The 12,032-nt window shown below is 51.2% G+C and overlaps 6 protein-coding genes and 1 pseudogene across 7 annotated transcripts in view; all 7 read left to right on the top strand.

Moving 5' to 3' along the window:
* Positions 1-2: 2 nt before the first annotated feature.
* TEOVI_000348500:pseudogene lies at positions 3-1,892 on the top strand (annotated as a pseudogene). The gene has a single exon. A coding segment is annotated over exon 1 (1,890 nt).
* Positions 1,893-2,402: 510 nt separating this feature from the next.
* On the top strand, positions 2,403-3,620 carry TEOVI_000348400 (uncharacterized protein; the record flags this gene model as incomplete). The annotated part of the gene is made up of 1 exon (XM_067226382.1): positions 2,403-3,620. The coding sequence occupies one exon, from the start codon at positions 2,403-2,405 to the stop codon at positions 3,618-3,620; it is 1,218 nt and encodes a 405-aa protein (XP_067082483.1).
* Positions 3,621-4,291: 671 nt separating this feature from the next.
* TEOVI_000348300 (rac serine-threonine kinase, putative) lies at positions 4,292-5,668 on the top strand (the record flags this gene model as incomplete). The annotated part of the gene is made up of 1 exon (XM_067226381.1): positions 4,292-5,668. One exon carries the CDS (start codon positions 4,292-4,294, stop codon positions 5,666-5,668), a length of 1,377 nt encoding a protein of 458 aa, XP_067082482.1.
* A 1,346-nt stretch (positions 5,669-7,014) lies between these two features.
* On the top strand, positions 7,015-7,581 carry TEOVI_000348200 (uncharacterized protein; the record flags this gene model as incomplete). The annotated part of the gene is made up of 1 exon (XM_067226380.1): positions 7,015-7,581. One exon carries the CDS (start codon positions 7,015-7,017, stop codon positions 7,579-7,581), a length of 567 nt encoding a protein of 188 aa, XP_067082481.1.
* Positions 7,582-7,988: 407 nt separating this feature from the next.
* TEOVI_000348100 (AdoMet dependent proline di-methyltransferase, putative) lies at positions 7,989-8,741 on the top strand (the record flags this gene model as incomplete). Its single annotated transcript, XM_067226379.1, has 1 exon — positions 7,989-8,741. The coding sequence occupies one exon, from the start codon at positions 7,989-7,991 to the stop codon at positions 8,739-8,741; it is 753 nt and encodes a 250-aa protein (XP_067082480.1).
* Positions 8,742-9,142: 401 nt separating this feature from the next.
* Positions 9,143-9,562, top strand: TEOVI_000348000 (prefoldin subunit, putative; the record flags this gene model as incomplete). Its single annotated transcript, XM_067226378.1, has 1 exon — positions 9,143-9,562. One exon carries the CDS (start codon positions 9,143-9,145, stop codon positions 9,560-9,562), a length of 420 nt encoding a protein of 139 aa, XP_067082479.1.
* Positions 9,563-9,934: 372 nt separating this feature from the next.
* TEOVI_000347900 (50S ribosome-binding GTPase, putative) overlaps positions 9,935-12,032 on the top strand; it is a gene marked incomplete at both ends in the record, with an annotated part of 2,181 nt that continues 83 nt past the window's right edge. The window contains one exon of the mRNA XM_067226377.1: positions 9,935-12,032. Within this exon, the coding sequence (XP_067082478.1) occupies positions 9,935-12,032 (2,098 nt within the window).

The raw sequence follows: 12,032 nt of genomic DNA, 5'->3' as shown, positions 1-12,032 counted from the left end.
GTGGCCGAGGCGAGTGGGGAGACCGGGGCGGTCAGCGTGGTGACAATCAGCGCAACTACGACAATCGAGGTGGCCGAGGCGAGTGGGGAGACCGGGGCGGTCAGCGTGGTGACAATCAGCGCGACTACGGAGATCAGCGCAACTACGACAATCGAGGTGGCCGAGGCGAGTGGGGAGACCGGGGCGGTCAGCGTGGTGGCAATCAGCGCGACAACTCTAACCAGTTCGGATACAGGAACGAGAGAGATGGTGGGATCGGACGGCAGCGGTCGGCGCGCGACAATTTTGGCGCCCATGACAATCGTGCTTCCGATGAACGTGGATCAACTGACCCCGCCGTGGGAGAAGTGTTTGATGAACAAGCTGCCAAGATCCTCTACGAACTGAAACGCCGGTTTAAGAGCTCAAAAACCGGGAAAGAGAGAAGGGACGTACAACGTGAGGCCCGCCGCATCGTGCGGCGAGCGCGCGTCGACCCATCGACCCAGGACGAGAAATCGGTGACACTACTTCTCAACTGTGCCGCTACCTTCCGGTGCTATCCACATACAGAGGGAATCAAACAGGCTACAGAATGGATGCGGAAAAATATTGACGGCTTGTCACCCCAAAACGTGGCCCTCTTCACGAACGCAATTGGAGCGCTCTCGGTAGTGGATAGCGATACCATTTTAATTAATGAGATATCTCCTGCAGTGGAAGCTTGTTACGGGCAAATGAACCCCGTGGAATTAGTGATGACCCTGCAAGCCTTCCAACGTGGGAGAATAACAGAAAATGAAGACCTTCAGGTATCACTATTGCAGCAGTTAGTAACTTGTGTGCCGCAGATGCCGGCGCCCCAACTGTCCACCCTGGCGGGCGTCTTGGTGGACACACCTCTCCGGAAACGTGACGAAGCGACGTGGCAGGAGATCGCCAAAACTGTCGTCTCAAAGGCAGCCAGCGGTGCGGAGAACATGCATTCTCGAGAGGTTATAACGCTTCTAAAAGCCACACCGCGCCTTGGTGTCCCGGAAGACCACAGTTTCCATCTGGTTGATCGGGCCATTGCGACAGTGGGGTTCCACACGGACGAGCAAATTGGGGAGCTTCTTGAAGCAGTATCATACTACCGTGATCCTCAAAAGACTTGTGGGAGGGAGCTGAACGAAAAACTCGACAAATTGGTTGATGCCCTATGGGCTCGTCTTCAGAAAGTGGCGCCCTTTGCGGATGCTGCAAGTGTTACAACGATCATGCGTGCCGCGCACAGGTCAGGTGTCGATGTTCCTCGTGACATTGTGAGCACTCTGGTTCAAGCGGTGATGAGGGAGCTCCGTTACCACCGTTTTACCTTCCGGCGAGTGGCGTCATTGTCTGAGGCTTTGGCGTTGCAGAAGGTACCCGCGAAGGAGCTACTCGTCATGCTTGGCGACTACTGCATCGGAAAGCGACCTCCACGGGAGGAGCGCGGCGAGAACACCCCCGTTGATGACCATAACTCAGGAATTGAAGAACGCATGGACATATATGCTCGCTTCCTTGGGGACTTGACAAAAGCGCGTATTGCACTAGAAAATGCCCACAGTTCCAACGCCGGAAACGGTGAACCGGGTTCAAGTGTTTCTCAGATTCTTGCACAGAGGCTGGAAGACAGCGTGGGCTCCGCCCCTCCGCGGGAGCTTCTCAAGTCTGTGCGAGCGATCTGCACCGCAGCTGACGACTGCCCGTTTCGAAATCGTGCGAATGACGGAAAGATCATAGCACTGTCTGAGCAACGGATTGCGAAGGAGGGCGCCAGTTTCATGGAGGGAGTGCGCAAGACGACCATGGAAAATTTTCTGTCGGCTGTTAGTGGCATTCCACAGGCGCAGAAGGTGGTTGAGGTACTTTCCCACCAAACTAGGTAAAAACACCTCCTTGGCAAGGTGGAGGTGGGCCTCTGCACAAACGCAATCACATGTAAGTGACATGTGCCAATCTGTAATAATCCTTTACGTTCACAGAAATGCCTTTGTTATCCACATGCACATACACGAAGAGGCGGAGCGGAAAAGAGAAAAAAAAGATAAAAATAGGACCCTGAGGGGCTTCTATTTATCGGAAAATTTTCTTTTTCTTGAATCCACGACCTCCAGCGGCGCGCGTGTCAGGGTGACCTCACTAGGGGTGTGCTGACCGTAGGAGTAAAGTATAAACCGTATGTTTCTCTCATTTGTTAATTAGTGTTCCTTCGGGGATGGTTGACAGTAGGGCTACCAATGTATGGTAGTAGGAAGGTTCACCAACGCTGAGACGCATTGTACATGCAGTCACTTATCTTCTTTTTCTTTTTTTGTGAACTTCTGAGACGGTTGAAGGGCCGTGAAGAGCAAATTTAGACTGACAAGAGGAATAAAATAGCTTGTAGGAGCTGATGCATGTCTGGGCTATGGAGTTTTAGGGACAATGCCCCCTCATCGCATTGTGTTGGTGCGACAACGAGGGCGGTGTTGCCAGCTTCCGCCGACGAAATTGTATTGCAAGATGCACTGGTGGAGAGCAGTTCAATGCTGGTGGGAAATGCGGTACGTGGCTTCGAGACGGTCACCGATGTTGGTTTGGTCGTTGAGGAAATGCAGGTAGAGTGGGTTGAGAAAACGCTGGGAATTCTTAAGAGTTCTTCGTATCACTTAAGCAATCAGTGCGAAAAGGGGTCTGAGTCGATGCTAAATCACCCTGGTGAGGGCTGTTCCTCGACAGCAACTTCTTTGAACCTGTTGGACGAAGAAGACATGGAAGTAGTGCGTTCACTACTGAAACCTCGCGATGATTGTGGCATCAAAGTTCGCGGGGCTACATCTAAGCGGAACTGTGGGCCCATTGAACCCTCATCGTCCGTGTTGCGCACAGCGGGTACGGCACCGCGGAGGCGAGATCGACCGTGCGCCGCTGAACCACGCGAGGTAGACACTGTGCCTGTTGTAAGGGTTCAAGTAGCTCGAAAGAGCGGCACGCGGCCGTTTGTTGCTGCAGAACTGCTTGACTATCCGCTTAAACCATCATGGAACAACACCAGAGGTTCTGCCCAACGATTGAAAGAGCGCGTTCCTGCCACGCGCATGCCGCAGCGAGCAGCTGTTGGGCCAGCCAATCAGATTATCTGTGATTCCACAAGTTTTCTCATACCGGGGTCAAACATTTCGCTGAAACAGCCAAAGGAAGTGACATCGATTTGTAGGACGCGGAAGAAAGCGCCACTCTACGATGCGCTGCCACTACAGACGCAAGTTACCCTCTTGTCACTTGAGGCTACCCGACAAAGTGGGTGGCACCGTGATTTCTTGGATAAGTTCGACACAATCGCACGCAAGTGGCGCTCCCTTCACATGAGGAAGTTTGTTTGGGGGAGGTGGTGTTTTCGTCAAGGTAAAAGGGTTGGGGTGCCAATTTCCGTACTCGTAGCAGTGACTGACTCTTCCTTTCTCACCCCCCAGCGTGTAGGCTCTTTTCCACTATTAGCCGGCCATGCCATGAAGGCTATCGACGGTCCTGACGCTCGACTCCTCCGCTGGTACTTTGTGATGTGGGTGGCCGCCGTCCAAAGGGTGCAGGAGCAACGTTCATCTGCAGGAAGATTTGGTCCCATACATTCATAATACCAAAGAATAAAAAAGTAGATTGATACATATATAGATCTATGCAGAGATATGGATACGCACTCGAGTATGTGTGTGACTTCGTACCTGAATGTGAATGGAGATAGTGCTTTATTTCCTTATATGCTTGGAAGGTGCCACCGTACAGAGCACATGCACTCTCAGCCACTGTTTGCCGCTGCGGTGGGTGGTAAAATGTCATCGTTGCGAGCTGTGTAGGTCGACCATCGCAGTGCCCAGGGTTTGAACGGCACCGGGCCTACATCGTTGCTAACTTTTTAACAGTTGTGGTTAACTTGTTTTCACCTCTTTTTTTTCTCGTCAGTCTGTGAAATACAGCAACCAAAAAACACAAAAGGAAAAGGTGCGATAGCAAGTGGGCCGGGTGAAAGTGTAGGTGGGGAGGGAAATCGTTCAATCACACTATATTCATCTGCTTATATATACAAGCATTCACATCTGAATCTGGCCTACCTCCACTGCGACGTGCTGGAACCATCATTGAAAAGGACCGAAGCAGTTGTGCGAATATAGGTAACCATACAGTCAGTGGAAGATAGCAACTAGTCGGTACTGGGGCGGGGGAAAAAGAACAGAAAAGAGCCGTGTGGTGTGGTAGTTATCCGCGTCTAAAGGGAAGGGCACTACTGTACGAGCAGCGCCGGTGACAAATGACCATCGATTACTCAGGTTTTCTTGATGAACCGAGTGGAGCCTCCAGCGAGGTAACCGCATCGCGGTACTTTGAGATCCGTGGGTCGATACTTTACTGCTGGACTTATAAACCCGAGAATCCAGGAGACAAACCGCTTAGCTCCATTGATCTTACGGACGTGCACATTACACGGGATGAAGCTGATCGGAGGTCGTGGTCAGTCCAGGGTGGAAAACTCCGCAAGCCGCATATGTTCACTGCTGAAAATGAGGAGGAAAGGGAGGTTTGGATAGAGAAGATGGCACATCCAAACCCTGCTAACACTGAGATACTTCGCACGTTAGAGCAAACTAGTGATGGGGATGATACAGCTCCTCTTTGCAGTGGTGGAAGCAACAGGGTGTCTTTGAACGACTTCCAATTTGCGGCGAAAATTGGGAAGGGATCATTCAGCTCTGTGTATGCTGCTACAGAGAAAGCTACTGGTAAAACTTACGCAATTAAAAAAATGGAAAAAGAGGTGATTGAGCGCTACAACATGATCGATAACATTTCTGCAGAGAGGCTCATTCTTCAGAAGATTGATCATCCTTTCATCGTGTCCCTTCATTATGCCTTTCAAACCAAAGGCAGCCTTTACCTTGTGATGGATTTCTTATCCGGAGGAGAACTATTCTTTCATCTCGAATCTGTGTCGGTTTTTGACGAGTGGCGTGCAAAGTTTTATTGCGGCGAGATTGCGCTCGCCCTTGGCTATCTTCACGCGCAAGACATCATTTACCGCGACTTAAAGCCCGAAAACGCAGTGCTTGACGCGGATGGACACGTGTGCCTTACCGACTTCGGGCTTGCCAAGATGGATGTACGCGATGCTTGTAATTTCACCTTCTGTGGGACTCCAGAATATATAGCTCCAGAGTTTCTGCTTGGGAAGCCCCACGGGAAGGCGGTTGACTGGTGGTCGCTCGGTATTCTACTATACGAGATGCTGGAGGGCATACCACCCTTCTACAGCGAGAATGTAAGTGCCATGTATGATAAGATACTGAGCTCCGAACTGCAGTTTGGCGACGGTGAGGGCGGGAGCAACAACATGCCCCAAATATCGGAGGAGGCCCAAGACCTTCTCCGCCGGCTCTTAGACCGCAACCCCGACACCCGACTCCAGGATGTGGAGGAGCTGAAAGGTCACCCATTCTTTCGTGACCTCGACTGGGAAAAGCTGTTCCGGCGAGAGATTGAACCCCCGTTCCGCCCAGACGGCAACGCGCTGAGTAATTTCGATCAAGAGTTCACTTCTGCGGACCCTCCAATGGTACAACCGGACGATGAAGTAGTGGAGGACAAAAGCATATGCGGTTTCACGTTTAATGGGAGATCAAGACCTACATAGCGTTTGCTTGCATCCACTCTTAGGTGTGGCGCCTTCGTTAGGGACCGCAGCACCGGCTGCTGTTTCCAGAGCATCTTCCCTTGCTTCATTTTCGTCCTCTGTTTTACCGTTATGTGTGTGTGTGTGCTACCGCGGTAAAGTAACCTAGCATGTTTGACGTTGTGTGCCACTTTTTTATGTGGACGAACGGTCCCACATGTTGGGAAATGTTAGTCCCTCAAGCACGTACGTGTACGAGAGAGGAATGAATGTATCGTATGCTATCTAGTAAATCCAACAAAAAGCATTCCCCTTTCTTTGACACCTCCAGCATATTGCGCACCCTTTAAGGTTTGCCGGACGCGATCCTTCTACTTTCTACAGTTCGTTTGGCACAACGAATGGGACATTGTGAAGAAATCAGTTGTTCGGAACATAATATATTGCCCTTGATTAGCTTTGCAGACGTTTGTACGCCATGTGTACGTACAGAGCGAGTGGCACATCCTTGTCAGTGAATTGAAGAAACGGGGGAAAGTACACACTTCCTGAGTTAGAGCATGGCCTCACACATGTCTCTCTCCAGTCTTTTTTCGACTCTACCCTCTATTTTTTAGTTTTGATATTGTATTCCCTTTCATCGTCGCCCCAGTACTCGAGACACAGCTCACATTACTTATAGGTACCGCAGTCACTCCGCACTACAAGAAAAATACCAGCAACAAGTCAAAGTTTGAAATAAAGGGGAGGAAATGCGTAATTTAAGTGCTTTGCATGTACGGTGCATTTTTAATGTATTGGACCGATCCACGACGGTGACGCAACTGTTACCCTCAGGATGCCACTACAGATTCGACCGCTCTAGCACCACACAGAGGGTCTACATTATGAATAACTCACAACATAACACATGAACAACGAATGAGGGAATAAATGATAAGATAAGGAAATGTCATTTGTGAAGAGCGCATTTATATTGTATGCATGGAAAGATGCACTTAATGTGGTTCGGTTTGTGTATTTCTAATTTGCTGCTGTAGTTGCTGACGTTTGTGGGCACTCGATAGTATTCTGTGTTTCGTATGAGGACCCCTACGTCTCTTCTTCCTTTCTTTGGCTCACGTTATCTGTAGGTTGTGCTGTACGCTCTGCCTTGACTGCTACTCGTATTGTTAGTCGGTTGTCGTTTTCACCCGTTACACTGCTGCCCTATATATATATATTGGCTTCGGTCCCACACTTTACTACATTATTTGTTAACCTACTGCTGTGATGCCCCTTCTATCATAGGAAAGGTATTATTAAGAAAAAGGCGTGGCGCGGGTGCCCCACTTCGTGGAAGAGAGTGGTTCTTAACGAATTAAGCTATGCGGGCGTGGAGTAACCTGCTAGCGTCTGTGACGATGGCGCCGTTTTTTCTGCTATGTTTTGTCTGCTCTTGCGTTTGGCCCGCCGTAGCTACTGCGGGAAGCATTCCCCTTGCTGTTGTGGGCAGTGTCATCACTTCAGAGGATGCGTACCGTTTTATTGAGGTTCAAGCTGTCGACGGCGCCACAGGAGCTGTTGTGCGCTCCGTGCCACTGGATGCAACGCTTACCTTTACTTTTCACGGTCTACCCCAAACTGTAAGTGAGGTGCGGCTCTTGCCGAGGCTGCCTGAGCGGCGGTTTCGTCTCGATAGCAGTGCCTCTGTACTCACTGCGCCTTTGCGGACAAAAGATGGGGATGGGTGGCTCCACTTATCCGCGATTGTAGAGCAGCAAGATGGTTCACAAGCAGGGGATCAATTACCTGGGAGTATAAGTGCGGCAGTTATGGCAGCGATGATTATTGCCCTTGCGGTGATTGGCCGATATCGATTGTTGTCGCTGTTTCAGTTTCCGGCTCCAAAACCGCCGAAGTTGCGTCGTGTAGCTGTGGCAGTGAATCGGTAAGGCGAGTTTATGGACACGTGTGTGTTCTTGACTTTTCTCACATTCGTATTGCGGTGTGCTGTTGCGAGCATTTTGCATTTTCTGGTGTTGGTGTTGGTGTTGGTGCTGGGTATAGGGGTGCTACTGCTTGTTTATATGTATGTGTGCGTGTAACTCTCACTAGCATATGAACTCGAGTACTTTCTTCCTGCCTCTGCTGCTCGTCTGTTATCATGAAGCAGGTACCTCCTAACTCCACTGAGTTTGTAATTGGGCGCATTTTAACCTTCCTGTTGCGTTGCCACTGTAACAGCACTGTACCCCTTTCCTTCACTTCTGTGCATATGTGCGTGCCAACAACTTTCCGACGACCCGCTGTCTTGTAGAAAGTAGCAACAGGTGAGCCCGTCACGCCTTCTCCCCTGACGATGCCCGCACGTGGCTGTGCCCCTGTTGATGAGCAGATCGCTGGGACAGACACGGAAGGACGACGCTACAGGTCAGTGGAGGAGATGTGGGGACGCGAGTTGCAGGGTAACTTGTACGACGCGAAGACAGGGTGGTATGGTAAGTCTCTCCAGTACTGGGGCAGCGTTCCGGCTACCGTCAGCGGTGTACTGGGCGGTATGGATCATGTGCATGATATCGACATCCGTGATTCACGCGCTTTCATATGCTGCTTGCCGGAGCGCGGCACTACACGTGCACTTGACTGCGGTGCCGGTATTGGTCGAATCACCAAGTCCCTTTTGTGCCACTTATACGATGTGACAGATCTTCTGGAACCGGTGGCAAGCATGCTGGAGAAGGCGAAAGAGGAACTTGAGGGGTTTCCAGTGGGCGATTTCTTTCAGTCGTCGATGGAGACAGCGAAGCTTCAACCGAAGACATACGACCTCATTGTTATTCAATGGGCGGCGATCTATCTGACAGACGAGGACTTTGTTGCTTTCTTGGTACGCTGCAAGGAGGCACTGACACCGAAGGGGTACATATTCTTCAAGGAGAATTGCGCGTCTGACGACGAGTTCATTGTTGACAAGGAGGACAGTAGCCTGACGCGATCCGACAAGCACTACAAGCGTATATTTGCCGCTGCCGGTATTGAGGTTGTTAAGGAGGCTATGCAAGGCGATTGGCCTGATGATCTGCTGAAGGTGAAGATGTACGCACTACGCTAAGCAGTTGGTCCTCCCACCGGTTGTTGATGTGTTCTCACTTCTTGTTGGCGCATTGCTGTTGTCGTCACTTTGTTTTGTTGTTCTTTGCATGGTTTATTTTTTTCAATTAGAGGCCACTACCTCTGCGTTGCCATCGCTTGGCTTACCCTAACGGTGGCACTGCCAACCCTCGTACTCGTCACACGGTGGTCTTCTACCTCTGCATGAATTTTTTGTGTTATTTTTCTTAATGTCCGACTATTTATTGTTGTTACGTCCCTTAGCTACTTTTGTGTGTGTTTAGTGTTGTTACTTTTGTAGCGGGTAAATCAATTCACGGTTATCAGGTTAAATAGGGGTAGCCATAATCAGGACTCTGGTGTGTAAAGGCGTGCGTGCGTAGACAGAGAGATTACATCGAGATGTCTGCACTTGCGGAGGCCGAGCGCATGGAGCGCGAAAAAGCCCTTATGGAGGGACAGCAGCGGGTGGACATGCTCCGTGAGACGGTACGTATAATGGCGAATCGGCAAGCCGTTCTCGTCGGGACGAAGCGCCGTCTGCAAATTTCCACCGGAGAGTTGCAGCGTCTCTCTTCTGACCACTGTGTGTATGAGAGTGTGGGCCGCGTGTTTCTCCGGACACCGGTGCCGGCGTTCATAGAAAAGCAGATGGAGGCTGCAGAGAGGTGCGAGGCCGAAGAGAAGCGGCTGATGAGTGAGAAGCAGAGAGTTGTGGAGCAACTGCAGAAGGATGAAGTGCAGCTCCGTGAAGCAGCACAGCAGTACATGGCTGAAATGAGTGCCCGTCGGCAGTTACAACAGCAGCAGCAGAAACAGTAACAGCTACGCTCTGCCCGCAATCGGCGTTCTAGGTATCTGCCGATATTGTGCATTTCTGTTGTCTGAGGTGTGCGCTACAGAATGTGCTGCTTTGGAGTGCGGCACCCTATCAGCAAGGGTCCGTTCCAAGTAGTTTTGGCGTGCGTGTGTGAGTTTGACTGTGATGCATGGGACACCGTATAATTTAACGTCTCAGCCACTGGTGATTTCTAGGTCTGTTTTCATTTGTGTGTACCCTGTTTTCTGTTTCCATTCCTGTTCTGGGTACATCTTCCTCTTTTGTTTCTCAAACCCGTTATGTGAACGTGGGGAGGAAGGGAGTGTGTGGCACTCGGTCGGTTGCGTTGAAGGTGAGGTTTGCTTGGACCGGCGATGCTGTGCAGCGGCCGCATTATTCTCAAGAAGAAATGGATTCCTCCACTTGGTTACCGGCCGAAGGATTTCGAGAGAAAATTGCGTTCTCCGCGTTCGTCGAAACCGTGGCGCGACCGCCGCGCGGCATCGGGTGGGCAGATTGAGGTTTCACCGAGTACCGCGGCGACGAACATTCCGCGCGGTGACCTTGTCTTTAGGCCCCCGCTCGGTATTCGTGATGTGCGACCGGGCTCTCCTTCGGCGCTTCTTCCAACCTTTGGATTTTCAGAAGAGCATCTTGCTGCGCATGCTCTTCCCGCTGCGGGGTCGCAGGTGGAAGGCGGGGATGTGTTAGCTGTAGCGGACCCACGGTCAGCATCACATCTGACGCTACCATTTGGGAGGGCACTAAACGTTAATGTTGAAGAAATCAAGACATATGAGGAGGGACCTGTGCCCATACACCTTCAGCAATTCCGGCGTAGTAGGCGGGAAGCAGCCGATTCCATCATTCTACCTCGCCATATTAACCGACTGTTCCATAAAATAATGGGTTGGTCGGAAGACCTCGTGAAAGTGGAAATGGATGAAGCCCCAACCCCAAACACAGGTGGAGTGCCCTCTGACACCGCGGCAGTGCGTGCGAAGGAAGCACAGGAGTCTGAAGTTCCGTTGCTGAGGATGAAATACGATAACGTTGTGGACAAGATGAAGTATGGTGTTCTTCTTGACAATTATGAGAAGGACAAGTTTGCGATCGAACACCAACTTGAGATTGCTGGCGAGAAGTTCGAGCGGAAGTTCCTTGACTGGGAGGGTATGCATGTTCTCGATCAGGACCCCAGTGCGGCAGTGCGCGAGGTGCTTGAGAACAAGGCATCAATAGTAATGGAACAACCATCCTCGTTTGCCATACCTGTAGTGAATCGTGACTGCTGCCGCGGGTGTGGTGCGCTTCTGCAGGACCAAGATGAGAACTCTTTCGGGTATGTGCGGAAAGGTGATGTGGAGCGGTACATCATTGAGAAACAACAGAAAATGAGGGCGCGTGCTGAGTACGCGGATCGAATGTCTGAGCTGCAGGCGCACTGGCGGAAACATGGTCGGCGTGTGGGCGAGGAGTGGCTGGATTTTATGACCCAGGAGGAATTTGATGCCTTTTACCGAGATAGGAACGCGCCGTTTGTATGCCACCGCTGCCACGCGCTAGAGAACCTCGGGGTGGAGGGGCGGCGTCGCATATGGTCAGCACCGGACTTCACTGACAAGTTGCGTGCCCTTCGTGAGAAGAAATGTGTAGTGGTTCTTGTTGTTGACGTAACAGATTTTCCTGGGACTATGGTGTATGACCTCCCGGGCCTCATATCGATGAACAATGATGTGATAATTGCTGTGAATAAGATGGATTGTGTTAGGAATCGCTCCTTCAACTACCGAGGCAAGGATCGTGCGGTCGCTGCTTGCCTTGTGACCGAGCGGTACGTGAGACGGTGGGTGACTGGGATCGCCGTTCAGTTTGGACTACCACGTCACCAGATAAAGGACGTGATTCCTTTGTCTGCGAAGCGTGGTTGGAATGTAGAGGCTCTAATAGCGGCTGTGGAGGAGGCCTCCAACCTCAACCTTCGGCGACCAACAAAACCCATACCGACGTATTTCGTTGGTGTTGCGAATGTTGGGAAGTCCTCCGTTATTAACGCCATTGCCCACAAACTGTATGTGCCTCTGCCACCCCACCCGGAGAGTCGGAAGGTATACTACACGAAGAAGGCACCGGATGGAAGTGAGTCTGTTTTCTGGCGGTGGTACACACCTCCTAATGTGAACCAGGCGGAAATGATTGACATTCCATCTCGGCACGACAAGAAAGCCTCGAAGCTGGTAACTACCTCCTCCTTGCCTGGTACCACGGTTGACGCTGTTGCAGTGCGCGTTTCGCTGAGTAAAGGCGCGGAGAAGGGCCGTGCACATCTGTTCGACACACCCGGCCTCCTTCCGCATTGGCACCGTCACTCACCCCTGACGCTACTACAGATGCGACGCACCCTCATTCGCAAGTTCCGCAATCCTCAGTGCTTTATCCTGGTGCCTGGGAACACATTGTTTCTCGGAGGCC

This window comes from Trypanosoma equiperdum (assembly GCF_001457755.1).
Source record: "Trypanosoma equiperdum strain OVI genome assembly, contig: ctg_753, whole genome shotgun sequence".
In the NCBI taxonomy this organism is placed as follows: domain Eukaryota; phylum Euglenozoa; class Kinetoplastea; order Trypanosomatida; family Trypanosomatidae; genus Trypanosoma; species Trypanosoma equiperdum.
Note: the sequence above shows the minus strand (reverse complement) of the source record. Positions and strands in the feature narration are given on the sequence as shown.